Source organism: Elephantulus edwardii, unplaced genomic scaffold (genome assembly GCF_000299155.1).
Source record: "Elephantulus edwardii isolate Elephantulus edwardi_28Jun2011 unplaced genomic scaffold, EleEdw1.0 scaffold00267, whole genome shotgun sequence".
NCBI lineage: Eukaryota > Metazoa > Chordata > Mammalia > Macroscelidea > Macroscelididae > Elephantulus > Elephantulus edwardii.
This window is the reverse complement of record NW_006400017.1, coordinates 3,194,472-3,209,036: the sequence shown is the minus strand read 5'-3', so window position 1 is coordinate 3,209,036 and position 14,565 is coordinate 3,194,472. Positions and strand designations below refer to the sequence as shown.

General features: G+C 41.5%; 1 protein-coding gene across 1 annotated transcript in view; it reads right to left on the bottom strand.

The window, feature by feature from the left end:
• Positions 1-14,565, bottom strand: part of NUP88 (nucleoporin 88kDa) — a gene marked incomplete at its 3' end in the record, with an annotated part of 49,873 nt that overhangs the window by 29,466 nt on the left and 5,842 nt on the right. The window contains exons 2-3 of the mRNA XM_006899806.1: positions 6,187-6,356; positions 4,985-5,110 (exon numbers count right to left, since the gene is read on the bottom strand). Of these exons, the coding sequence (XP_006899868.1) occupies positions 4,985-5,110; positions 6,187-6,356 (296 nt within the window). The remainder of the gene's footprint in view (positions 1-4,984; positions 5,111-6,186; positions 6,357-14,565) is intronic.

Below are 14,565 nucleotides of genomic sequence, written 5' to 3'. Positions count from 1 at the left end.
GATGACTGCCTGTTGGTCCAAGGACAGGCTTCATTTAAGCACAATCAAGTGTTCTGGGATTCCCTTTCTTCTCAGAGTCAGCCACAGTTTGTTGTGATCCCCTCAGTCAAACACCTTTACATACTCAATGAAACACAGATAGACATTCCTCTGGTACTCTCTGCTTTCAGCCAAGATCCATCTAACATTAGCTGTAATATCCCTAATACCTCCGCCTTTTCTAAACCCAGTCTGCATTTTAGGCAGTTCTCTGTGGATGTGCTGCTCCGGTCGTTTTTGGATAATCTTCAGGAGAATCTTACAAGACTTACTAAGAACCCGAAACTACCTAAAATGCCCACAGATCTAATGTAATCGTAGAAATTAGAAAGATGATCTTTTATTTCATTTGAAATTTTGAGTAGTCCCAAGTAGCCAAAATTATCTTTAAAAAGAACTAAGTTGAAGGATTCAAAATTCCTAATTTCAAAATTTACCACAAAGGTACAGTATGGTCTAAGGATACACAGAGACCAACAGAATAGAAATGACACTCTACATTTTGCTGAGTGAACTAATTCAGTCCCACAAGGATAAATATTGTATATAACCATTCTTGTAGAATGAGTATAAGGATCCAAGAGGTGTAGGAGAGAGTAGAAGCAGAGGGAGGAGGATGTGCATGGTGAGGGGGGATTAATCATAATTAATTATTGTATAATTTGATGGTTGTACAATTTGATGGGGGGGTGAGGGAAATTAAAAGAATCTGCTCTCAAAAACTATATATTCTAATTTTATAAATAAACTAGCATAAAATTAAAAAAAAAATGACACTCTACAAATAAAGCAATTTCTGTGATGCCAGAGAAGTTAAAAAAGAGCCTTTAATAATGGACCTTGAGTTTCCTAGCTTAAAGATGGATGTGTTACAGAAACCTACAATAGCACCAAGGTAAAATAATTCCTGAGAAAACTTGAATTGTATCCTAGGGTAACAGCTGAATACTACATGGTATCTGCTTCTCACCCAGAAATTTTTGAAGGAAATAAATTTATTGAGCACCTTAAGAATGAACCATGGTCAATATGCTCAGTTTTCTTCAACCCACAGGGGGTCGTGAAAGAGAAGCTCCACAGTTATGATGGTTCCTTATGAATGGCTACCAGAGTCAGGTGACATGCCAAGTGATGCCAACTGAGAAGACATCTCATCCTGAGAGAGGGTTAAGGGCAAGGATGAGTAACAACAGCCAGTGGTACCATCCACCAATAGACAACTGCCCCTGACAAAGAAATGAAATCCATTAAGTGCGAAAAGTTAGCCTCTTTAACAAATGGTACTGCCAAAGTGGATATCTGCAGAAAATTGAAATAAGACCCTCATCTCATACAGAACAACTAACTCAAGAAGATTAAGGACATAAGCCTAAAATCTAAAATTATAAGGATCATTATGGGGAGGGGGAGGGGAGGAAAATTGGAAGGATCTTGTCTGAAAAACACTGTATTTGAATTTTGTAAATAAAGTAGTATTTAAAAAAAACAGACTATCAAAGAACAAAATGAGGCAAACTAATCTACGGTAAAAACAAAAACTATCATATATAACTTAAAAATGCACCAATGTAGGATAATCTAGACAATTGGGACCTCATAAATATTAAATCCTTGTATTATAAAGTAGGAGCTCTGGTGGTCTAATGTTAAAAGCTGAACTGCAATCCCAAAGGCACACAGTTCGAATCTACCAGCTATTCCCTAGGAGAAGAATGGGAAATCTCATCTTGAGCAATCACTTGCTTCTGAAAACCAGCTGAAGGGTCAGCTGTGGGTCAGTTCTAACTCAAAGACACACAGCACAACAATAACATGTTGTCTCAAAAAACAAAAACGGCTTATCCAAAAGAGTAAAAAGAGAATCTACAGTTTGGGAAAAAATAGTTGGCAATGAGACATCTGACAAACCTCATCTCCAAAATGTACAAGAAAGTCCAACATCTCAAGCAGAAAAAGACAAAACAACCCAATTACAAAACAGACATAGGACATGAATAGACACTGTGCCAAAGAAAACATTCAGATGTCCAACAAAACCATGAAGAAATATTAAGATCATTAACTGCTGTTGTAGTTTACTGTCAAGTAGGAATGACTCATAGCAGACCCTCCAGCGGGTTTTCAGAAGCAATAGTCTGCATAGAGGAGAATGCATCTTTTTCCCCTGTGGAGCATCTGGTGGATTTGAACCATGTGCCTTTGGGATTATAGTGCAGCTTCTTACCATTAGGCCATGAGAGCTCCCTAATTAACTATTGTCATTGAGTACCATCAAGAAGGACCCATAACTGATCCTCCAGCAACTTTTCAGAGGCAATCAACTGCATGGGAGGAGAATGCCCATCTTTCTCCTGTGGAGCAGCTGGTGGATTCAAAGCATATACCTTTGTACTGGCTGTACAAGTCCATACCACTAAGCCACCAGAGCTCCCTATTAACTATTGTTGTTTATTGCCATTGAGTCGAGCATAACTCATCACGACCCTATAAACAAAAGACATTAAAAAAAAAAGTTAATAGAGACTCCAGAGGCTTGTGGTATAGGAAGTGGATGATACTCCTGCTTCCATTAACTATTAGAGAGATGCTAATCAAAACAACAATGAGGTATCATTTCATCTCAGCAACGGCAAAATTCAGTTAAGACCGTCAACAAATGCTGGAGAGGGTATGGTTAAATAGAAACTCTCATAAAATGCTAGTGAGAGTGTAAAATTGTGCAACCACTACGGAAAGTAGTTTGGCACTTCCTTAAATATCATTTGATCCAGCAATCCTACTACTAGATATATATCCCAAATCATTAAGATCTGTGACATAAACATAAGTACACTCATATTTATTGCAGCATTATCTACCATAGCAAAGAGCTGGAAACTGTCCAAGTGTCCACCAACAGACAAATGGCTAAGGAAACTAGTCATTCACACAAGGGAGTCAGTCTGTCAAATGACTGAGAATTCTGCACAACATGGATGAATCTAGAACACGTTACACAAGGGGCATAAGTCAGTCACAAAAGGATAATAATGAATAAAACTTGAAGAACAGAAATGAGGGAGGGAGGGAGGAAAGGAGGCGTGGGGAGTAAAAACAAGAAGGTGAGCTGGGTGGAGGCAAAGGAAAGACACAGGGGTTGATTTGTTGTTGTGTGCCGCTGAGTGAGAACTGACTAGCTGACCCCTCAGAGGGTTTTCAGAGGCAACAAATTATACCTCAGGAGACTGCCCATCTTTGCTTCAGAGAAGCTGGTGAATTTGATCCATGTGCTTTGGGTTGACAGTGCAGCTCCTTACTACTGTACTACCAGGGCTCCTAAGGGGGTTCTAGACATTGTCAGTAATGAATTGATCAGTGGTAAAAATGTTATAAAACAAAAGATCAATGAAGGATTGTCAATGAAAATCCAGTAAGATTTGTAAATCTTCACTCAAATAAAAAATAAAAAGATGTCCTAAATCTCAATAAACAAAAAGCCAGGTATTGTGAGATACATCTTCTTACTGAAGGAAGAAGGCGGCTAAACACTAAAACATACACCATCTTTGTAAAGATACCACATCACTCCAGCAGCCACAAATACATTAAACCAAGATGGCAGCTCTCTCCCCACCATTGACAGGCAACCAGTTAGTTATTCAGATCTTTGCCTCGCCGATTCCATCCTCCCTATTCCAGTGAAAGGACTGTTGTTGGAAGCCATCTGAGAAGCTGAACTATATGAAGAATGTGGCATCAGAATTGAACAAAGACTCATCAAGAACCTGCATTATGCAGGTGACACAAACTTGACGAAAGTGAAGAGAAATTGAAATACTTGCTTCAGAATATCAAAGAGTACAGACTTCAATATGGATTATATCTCATTATCAAGAAAACAAAAATCCTCACCACTGCACCAACAGGCAACATCATGATAGATGGAGAAAAGACTGAAGTTGTCAATAAATTAATTTTACTTGGATCTACAATCAACACCCAACAGCAGTCAAGAAATTAAAAGACATGTTGCATTGGGGAAATTATTGTAGGATGAGTATGAGGATCCAAGGCGGGTGGCTTTATCATAGTGTCACACAATTTGATGGGTGGAGGGAGGTGTGGGTAAAGGAAAAGGAAAAGATCTGGTGTGAATAACAATGTATACGAACGTTATGAACTTTGTAAGTAAACTAGGATAAAATTTAAAGAAACATTTTATTTATTTCTTTTTAAAAAGGACCTATTTGAAATTCTAAAAAGCAACAATGTTAGTTTAAAAACTAAGGTATACCTGATCCAAGTCATGGTCTTTTCAATTACTTCCTATGCCTCTAACCACTGGACAATGAATAAGGATGACTGAAGAATTGATGCCTTTCACTATGGTGCTAGAGAACAGTACTGCCAAAAGAATAAGTCTGTCTTGGAGGGAAGTACAACCAGGGTGCTCCTTAGAGGCAAGAATGGTGACATTTCATCACACATACTGTGGGTATATTGTCAGGAGAGCTTGTCCTTGGAAAAAGACATCATGATAGGAAAGATGAAGGGTAAGAAAAAGAGTAGAAGACCCTCAACAAGGTGAGCTAACATAGTAATTGTAATAATGAGCTTGAGCCTATCAGAGATCATGAGGATTGAACAAGATAGGGCAGGTTCTGTTCTGTTGTTCATAGGGTCGCTGTGAGCAGCAGTCCATGTGAGGGCTCCTAACAATAATAACGCAAACAGTAACAACATATCCTAATAGCACTTTACAGATCAGACTAGGAAGGACAGAGGTGGTGAAAACTAGTTGGGAGGTAATCATAGTTAAAGTCAGGATAGTTTGGTGATTTCCAGTAGGCATTTAATAAAATCATGTCCAACTTCCAGTGATGTACTTGGTGACATCTTAAGCTGTTGACTGGCACACAGGAACAGAACTCCCTACCCACAGAGCTGTTAAATAAGTAACATTTACCTTATCACGTTATCTGATGTTAACAGCACTAGGTGAGGATCCAGCATTTCACTTGGATACCAGGCTGCATGCTTTAGAATCAGAGAGGTAGAACTGGTGAAAAATCTCTCAGCAATTGGAGTGGTACTAAAACAAAAATAATTTCCCAAAATATATTTTAGCACTTGGATGAGAAGCTTTCTAAAGGTAAATCTATTTAAACACTGTGCTCTTTTACATTTCTTTCTCTTAAGGTTTTCTGAGACAGCATTCAAAGTACCTATCAAGTATTAACAAAAAAAAAGCTCTAAAAATACTGTCTAAATCAGAGTACTTTGTAAGTACATTATTCGTGGATTTGGACACAGAATCTTATATATTTTTAATAACCTTATCAAATAGTTTTATTTCTATTTTAGAGATGTGAAAACAGAGTTAACAAAGAAACAATGGAATGCAACCTAAAAGTTGCAGCGTTAAACCTGAAGGTGGGTTTCTACTTTATGCTTTTTTCAGTAAATCTTTCAAATTTACATGTTTTGAGGATTACTGGTAAGAAAAGGCTATAAAATTAATGAAATAAATTAAATTAATTAGGTAAACAGAAATACAAACTTAGACTAATACAAGTTTAAATTATTTCTACCTAATTGATAAAAAAAAAGACTCAAAATTCGGACAGAAATAAAAGTGTAACTAAACATATACGATAAATGTTGATATCACAAGAAGTTACAAGGAAGGGGAGCTCTGGTGGCCTAGTGGCAAGAAGCTGTAACTACAATCCCAGAGGTGCACGGTTCGAATCCACCAGATGCTCTGCCGGGGAAGGAGGGACAATCTCCTCCTGTACCAGTCAGATCTGATCTGACGGTACACGCACACAAAAATAATAAAATAAAAAAAATATTAAAAATATAAAATAAAAAAAAAAAAGAAGTTACAAGGAGCCCTGGAGGTGAAGTGGTTAGGTACTTGGCTTCTGAAAGTTTGAACTGACCAGGGTCTCTGCGCTAGAAGAGGCCTGCTGACCTGCCACCATAACGGCCACAACCAATTTCTATCTGTCACATACAGAGTCACTATCACCTAGAAATGACAAGACTGTACACAGCATTTTAATAGTAACATAGTAAACTTACTTTAAGAACCACTAGTCTTAAACAATTCTCTAGACAGAGTAAAAATTACACAGATAAAGACTAAATGGAAATACAACTTACCTACAATTCACTATCGATTTTCCACCTTCAAATTCAGAATTCCTTCCCCATCTTTTAGGTAATTCTAATACTGTAAGTCCTTTGAGTCCTATAAGTGTTACATGATGCTGTGTTGGACTTAACAAGACTTGATAGACTTCAAACAGGGGTGGATTTATACACAGCAGTTTCTGAAAATTAAAGCAAACTGGTCAAGTATTTTAATGTAAATATATGTGAGTTACTCTAAAATATACTAATACATTCAATTTCTTTACCTATAAGATCCTGAAACGTTCTAGATAAATACTAATACTTAGTCCATGAACTGATGGGGAGTATTAACTAGACTGAAATGTTATATAAAATGCATCCATTTTGTCTAGCTTGAGGAACATAATTTTTTCTGTAATGATCAAACTGTAAACTATCACTCAATTCTCAGCTTACTACCACCCTCCACATATACCTTATTATTGTAATCAGATAACCTTGTATTTCTGGGAAATCAGGATGTTTTGTTACAGATCTATGTCTCCATTCTTCCTGAGACCTCTTCATTTTCCTTTTGCTAGCTAGCAAGACTTACTCATTTTTACAGACTCAGATTCCAAGTACTTCTCAAGGCAATAAACATCTCCGATCTTCAGGTCAGAGTTGAGAGCACCTGTAGTTGAATATTTCCTAGTTAAGTACTCCTGGTGGGCTAGTGGGTAAGGAGTTGGGCTGCCAACACAAAGGCTGGCAGCTGGAATTCACCAGCTGTTCCTCAGGAACATGCGACGGACAGTGTCCTCCCATGTGTTTTACATCTTCTGAAAATCTATCAGTGGGAGGGTCAGCTCTAAGTTCTGACTTGGTAGCACACAGCATCATCAGCGGGAGCTGTAGTGGTGTGTGGGGAGCTGTGCTAACCCAGAGGCTGCATGTGTTTCTCTGAGAGATGGAATATGCCATCAGCTCCACAGGAGAAAATTGACAATCTCTTCCCATGTGACCTATAGCCTTGGAAGCCCAGTGAAGGGTCAGCTACAAGTCATTTTAAAGCAACAGAAGTGAGGGTGTTTGCTTTTATTTTTCTTCTACAGTTTTAAAACAGAAATGAGTTTTTGAGATAGTCACTAGAAATAACTATTGTGGCATAATACTTCACACTGGGCTGCCAACTTAATGGTCAGTTATTCAAATCCACTTAGTGGCTGTGAGGAGAAAGATGTTCTCCCACAACAGCCTTGGAAACTGGAACTGGCTCAGTGACAATGGGTTTGGTTGGTTTTGCATTGTACGTCTAAGAAGGCCTGGTGGTAAAATGGGTTAAATGATGGGCTACAAGCCAAAAGGTGGGTTCCACATAAGACAGACATGGCAATCTTCTCCTGTAAAGCTTTACAACCCTGGAAACCTTCTAAAGAAGTTCTGCTCTGTCCTGTAACGTTGTTAAGAATTAAGATCTGACTTCATGGCCATGGGTTTATAGTACACTACATAATTTCATTATAGTTACCATTCTGCATCCCAAGCATTGTTTTAGTTGCTCATCCTGGCCAACTGACTATGAATTACTTGAGGGGAGGTCGTGCACCTTTCCTCTCCGTATTCTTGACATCTGATCTCTCGCTGCCCATGAGTCAAAACTGGCTCATAGCTGAACCTTAACTGGGTTTCTGAACACGAAGACACTGCTCATTGTCCTTCCTCAAAGATACTAATAGATGTGCCAGGGAGACGTGGCCAGTGGGCTAGCAGCACAAGTCCCTTCAGACGATACCACCAGAGCTGGCACATGGCCAACTCTCCACAGAGGGTTGTCCTCCACCAGAGCTTCCCATCTTTAGTACACCTGGCCCGAGGCCAACTCTCCCCAGAGGGTTGCCCTAAGGTGTCGTCCAGTCAGCTCTGAATCACAGTGACACTGCACGTAACAGAACAAAGCCCTGTTCAACCCTGTGCCATCCTCACCCCTCTACTGGGCAGACACCTACTGCTGCAGGCGCTGTGTCGATCCATCCATGGTACTGTCAATGGCTTCCAACCCACGGGTCCCATTTTCCCAGTCCTCTATCACAGAATGTTATGCAGTTATTCCTAAGTTTGCAATGGCCCATGTACGTTAGAAACGGATCTGTCTATGTCAGTCTGGCAGCTCTACTGCAATCTGCCCATGAAGGGTGACCCTGCCAGTATGTGAAATACAGGTGGCATCACTTCCATCCAGCATCACAGCAACACTCAGTCACCCTTCACAGTAATGTGACAGACCCATGGTGGCAATACAGGGTCAGGAAGCAGACAGATAAGGAACTCAGAAGTAATAATGGGTACTGGCCCAGTGAATAAGGAGGTGCACTGCCAACCCAAGGACCGGTGGTTTGAATCCACTGGCAGCTCTGCAGTAGAAAGAGGGGCAGTCTCCTCCTGCTCATTTTACAGCCTCTGAAAAGCAGCTACAGGGTCAGCTGTGCGTCAGTTGATTCGACAACACACAAAAATCACAGTGTCATGTCATGTCATAAAGAGTACACAGTTACTTGCCACGCTTCAGAGAGCTGGACAATAAATAGCATGATAGAAGAATTGATGCTTTGAGTTGTGGTGTGGGAGAAGAGTCTTGAGGAACACCATAGACCACCAAGAGAACAAAGAGGTCTGTCCTAGAGAGGGTGAAATCAAGCTGCTCCTTAGTTGCAAAGATTTTTTTTTTTTTTTTATTTACATGAAGGAATTTATTAACAGAAAACAAGTTGCAAAGATTTTGAAGCTTCGTCTCACATTCTTTGACCATGTGGCCAGGAGGGACCAGTCCTTGGAGAAGGGCATCATGCTTGGAAGGGTGGAGGGACAGCACAGGAAGAGGAAGACCCTGGATTAGATGAACTGTCGCAGTACCTGAGGTATTGGGGTTAGGTGGGTCAGAGACTGAGGAATTGGCTCAGGATCAGAAGGGCTTCAGAGCTGCTGTTCATAGCCATGATTCAATGGCACATAACCACCACCACAACCAGTACAATTTGATAGTTTCAAGAACTTCTGCAGCAAGCAAAGTGCCACTTTATCTACACAGATTTAAAATGACACTGACTCTTTTCAGAAGTTTCTGATGAGCATAACCCTCAACAAAACTCACTTTTATCCTTCTATTCAGGGAAGTACAGGTGGCTTAGTGGTAAGAAATTGTGCTGTCGATTCAAAGGTAAGAGGTTCGAATGCCCCAGCTGCTCTACAGGAGAAAGATGGGCAATCTCCTTCCTGGCGACTTACAGCCTCTGAAAACCTGCAGGAGGGTCTGATCTGAATCAGTTCCAACTCATTGGTCACTCGTCGACATCCCTGTGTTTTTCATCTCTTATTTTGTTTTGGTTGATTATTACTGTTAGTCTGGGCAAAGAGGGCCAAAGAGAAGAATGAAGAATTCAGAACTCAAATGTTGATGGCCTTGCCTGCTTCAGATAAGAAGGCAAATGGCCTTGCCTGCCTGGCTAAGCTAGCAGGTGGCTCGTACAACAGAATGGAATGTCCCTCCCTAAAGACTCTGTTTATAAAAATCCTCCCCAGTAAGTTCACAGTGTGACTTCCCATTCTGCCTCTCCAGAATGAGGAACTCACCCGGGAGCTCCCCTTCCCCCCCCCCCCCCCCCCGCCCCCTTTAATAAAGCTGCATTAAGCTTTCTCTCGTTCTCTCTGATTTCTTCTTAAGTCCACTAACCTAACCTAACCTAACCTAACATATGGTGCCGAAACCCGGGAGATGAGTTAAGGTGCTACGCCCCCGCCTTAAGGCAAGTGCTGGCGCCCCAGACTCTCTTCCGAACCAGTCTGTGCAGTGTTGAGATGCTGAACGTTAAAGAAAAGTTCTGCTGCTCTCCCTCTCCCCTGTGCTCTGTGTGGGCAGCTGCTGGCCAGATCTCTGCCCCTTTTGTCTTTCTGATCTCTGTATTCTCCCTCTCCTTCTCCTGGAGGCTCCTAAAGCTAGACCCAACTGATTTCCAGGCATATTAAGCCTTTGTTCCTCTGTTTCAAAGCTTTTAAGCTTTCCAGTCCAAACATTGTGAACTCCCATGAGAACCCAGATCTGTTCCATTGGCCTTCCATCCCACATACCCACAAAAAACAAAGATCTGTGTTGGAAGGCCAACCAGAAATGCCAGGCATTTCTTCCAGGCTGTGATTATGATGTCTCTGAAGACGCTCAAGCTATCTATAGCATCTCTCCACTTGTAAGAGTTCCTGAGATTCCTGGTTTCCAGAGGACGCTCTAGAATTCCGGTTGCCTCACCCACAGATCTGGGAACCATGGGAAACCAATGTCTATCCAAGTTTTCAAGAGAAGGTCTCTCGAACTGCCTTCTCTCAAACCTCTCACACTTGAGTCTAGCTGAAGACCTCTGCCTCAATATCCTTCTCCTGTAACTGAGCGGCCACAATAGCACCTAAGTAATAACTCTCAGTGGCCTAAAAATAAACTAGTTCGGCATCTAAACACTTTCTGCCAGTGGACTTAAAGAAATTTTCTTTTGTTTCACTCCCGTAACTCTGTTTCTGTCACAGTTTCATCACCCCCCCAACCCCACCAGCATCTCCTCTAAAGACCGCCCAAATTCTTGCCAAAGGTAGATCTCTTTGTCTGAAACCTCGCCCTCCCCCTTCATCCTGACCAATACAAACTCAGCCATTCCTATCCTACCTCTTACATCATCTGTTACCAGGGTTATACCAGCCAAGTTAACCTCTTTGTTCTCCAGTTGCTCTTCTATCCCAAACAATCCAGACTTAGGCATTCCTATTGCGCTCCTCCTACCGAGTCCCTCCTATGTCCTCTTCAAAAGTTACAAATGTTAAAAGTTCCTCTCTGTGTTCAAAAACCTGTGTCTTTCTGCTGTAAACTCACTCACCTTTAATCCTACCAAGAACCCCTTACAGCCTCTGTTTTCCTAACTCAGTCATATGCAAATGTAGCCTCACCACAGGAAGCCCTTTCCAATTCTCCTTCAGATGCAGCCTGTCTGGTTGCCTTCCTCTTCTCTCTCCCCAGTCTGTTCAGAAAAAGTTTCCTACAGCCACTCTCTTCCTTCACCTTCCTTCTTTTAAACCATCACCTAACTCCTCTGACCACATTAGCAGCAAAAACACACAGGCAAATTCGCCAAATCTCTCAGCTCTTGCTTTCCCCCCACTCAGACACAGCCCGTCCCCCATCCCGCTGAGGAAAGTTCACATAGCAGAGAAAAATGCCAAAGTGAATAGCAAGTTCTCACTGCTACCTCACAGCACACAGAAAAAAGCTAGAAACTACCTCCAAACACCTCACTCACCTCCAAACACCCTATTAGAGACCTGGTAGGTCTTTAAAGTTCCAACGCCGGAAAGAAACTGGCAGAAAAAACTTGTGCCTGACAGAATGCGAATCTGCAAGCCCAGACTCTCCTGGTTACCTTATGGCCAGTAATGGTGAAGGGTTAGAGGACTAATGCTCCTTCAAAGAGCCAATTACTTCCTGATGCATGCTTCAGATGCGGCAAAGAGGGTCATTGGGCTCACCGTTGCCCAAACCCTCAACCTCCAACAAGGCCTTTCCCAATCTGTAGGACAATGGGTCATTGGAAGGTTGATTGCCCTTCAGCGCCTAGTGGTAGAAGGTCAGTCCCTCCACCAGATCCAGTCCCCATCGACCTTCTAGGCCTAACTGCAGAGGATTGAAGATGCCCAGGTTCAACAACCCTCACCACTCCTAAGCTCCCAAGGTAACCTTCAGGTACCAAGCAAACCAGTTTCCTTTCTGATTAGCATGAGAGCTACCTGTTCAGTACTCCCTTCTTTCTCGGGTTCTGTTTTCCCTACCCAGGTCTCAGTAAAAGGGATTAATAGTCTTCCCTCCAAGCCTCGTATCACTCACCAGGCAATGTCAACCCTATCATATAGTATTTTTCCACTTCATCTGTAACCTCTCACTACCAACCTGTTTTCGTTACTCTAAAAAACTCCTCTTCTTTTCCTGCTAAACCTCATTCCCTGTCTCCACACAAGACTGCAGAAGTTTAAAAAACCATCATTACTTGCCTACTTTCCAATAAACTTCTTATCCTAAATAAATAATCTTTTGGTGTGCAGTCCCACACTCACACTGCTCAAACTTCTTGGCCTCCAAAGGATACAGAGTATCCCCTTCCAAGGCCCAACTGTCTCTCCTCACAGTCACACATACCAGCTTTCAGTTAACTCCCACCACTAGAAGTCTAAAAGACAGTCTGCACATAGCCATTAAAAGCTTCAAACCTCCTCAAACTGCTGATCAAATCCTCTCCTTTCTCAGCTTTATTAATTTCCTCAGACACTGGATCCCCAATTTTTCTTTACTTGCAAAACCTTTCTCAAACTCCAATACTTCATTCCACAGTTCCCATCCCTTACTTTACCAAATTCCTCTAAACACTTCACTTGTTCACTGATGAAAATGAATTATTGCTGTTGGTGTTTGAGCTCAACCTTTTGAACCTACCTTCACACCCATTACATACCTAAGCTGCTCTCCTAACTAAAAAGCACTGAAACTTCCCTTAAGAAGCCCCCTACCAGTGCAACAATGAATGAATGAGAATCCAAAATCTCTGTAAATGTTCATTAAAACTAATAAAATTTAATAATAATTTTTTAAAAAGCCCCATGCAAGTTTTCTCAAGCCACAGACTTTGAAATCTACTTTCAAATAATTTTCTTCCTTATGTTCTCCTAAGCAGATACAGAAGCTCTACTTACTTTTCCTCAAAATCCTAATATTTTCTTCTCCCCTAGTAAAAATAATGTCCGTATCTTAGCTGCTCTCTCAGACGGAGCGGATTTCAAGGTCTCATTGCTACATAAGCAAAGCAAAAAGCTTTCCCAGGTTCTTTATTGGTCTGGTTTATACCCTCTAAACTAGGCCAAACTTCTCTGCTTTGTCCTTTTTCCTCTCTATTCTATTACGCTAGTCCCAAAAATTAAAGGACAATTGCCATTTAAATCTGAATACATCCAACACCGGCTTCAATTCTCAACTGCAAACACCACCCCTCTGAGGTGAGGGTCCAGTCAATCCCTGAGGTGCCCAGGGATTGCCTTGGCTCTTTTACCTCATTAAAAAGGCAGGGCCTGTCCCAGGGACAGCTCTCCTCCTCCAAACTCGCGAACATCCGGCATTATGTCTAATCTGAGGATCTGTCCCAGGGACAGCACTCCTCACAAACCTCTGGCATTATGCCTAATCTGGGGACCTGTCTCGGGACAGCTCTCTTCTAAAATTGTGCATCTTCAACATCACGCCTGATTTAAAGCAATCTCAAATTGTGTAACCTAATTTTGGCTCGTTCGATCCATCTGTCCTTCAAAACATAAGAACTGAAATGGCAAGTAGTCAAGGGTTTATACTCAAACTCTTTCTTTACTGTCCACTTCCATGTTTCTCTCTACCTCGGAGTCTGTCCTGATTCCATGTTAAAATTCTCTAAGAACTCTGCAAAACTGGAAGTCTATGTAACCTGTCTCATACTCTCTGGCCTAAAAGCACCTAGGATGTGCTAGATCACCTCAATTCTTTACACTCCTCCATGAGTTTGATCTGCCTTCCAATTGCTCCTCTTTGAACTGTGCTTGGAAACACCCTTCACAGGGGTTTCTGCCTTTTACCATTACAAACCTTCCAAACAATACTAGACTGATTTGAGAAGGAAAGAGAAAGTCAGAAAAGAGAGAGAGAGAGAGGAAGAGAGGGAAAGAGGAAAAAAGGAGAATGAGAAAGAAATCAAGAGAAAGGGACTTGACTCTAAGTCTAACAAAATGAAACTCTAAGCCTAACTAAGTCTCACTGCAGCATATCATCCCCAAGTTTAGCCTCCCTACTTTGATACAAACAGACAATGGTCCTAGCTTCATCTCCGAAGACACCCAGCAGGTATCACCTAGTTTAAGTATCTGCTATAAGCTGTATATACCCTATCACTCGATGTCTTCAGGCAAAACAAAGCACATATACAGACTCATTAAATCCCATCTTACTAAACTGACTGTCAAGTTACACAAGTCTTAAGTTACCTTACTTCCTATTGCCTTAGCCTGTACCTGAACAACACTCTGTTCACCTTCCTTTCTAAATTCCTTCCAACTGATGTACAGCCAACTACTTCTGCTAAACCATAACTTGCTCACCAAGCCCCTTCTTTTGGCATTGTTCCTTAACTCTCCCTCCTTAAACAATTACTCTGAAAAACACTCACATCACTGTATACCCAAACTCTCGTCTAAAGGTCTGAACCAAGCCACTAAAGTCACTTCAGAAATGCCATTCTCATCAAACAACAGGCACCCAAGCCTCTCCTACCACACTGAAGCAGGCCCTGTGCAGTCACCCTAACCACTTCCACAGCTATTAAA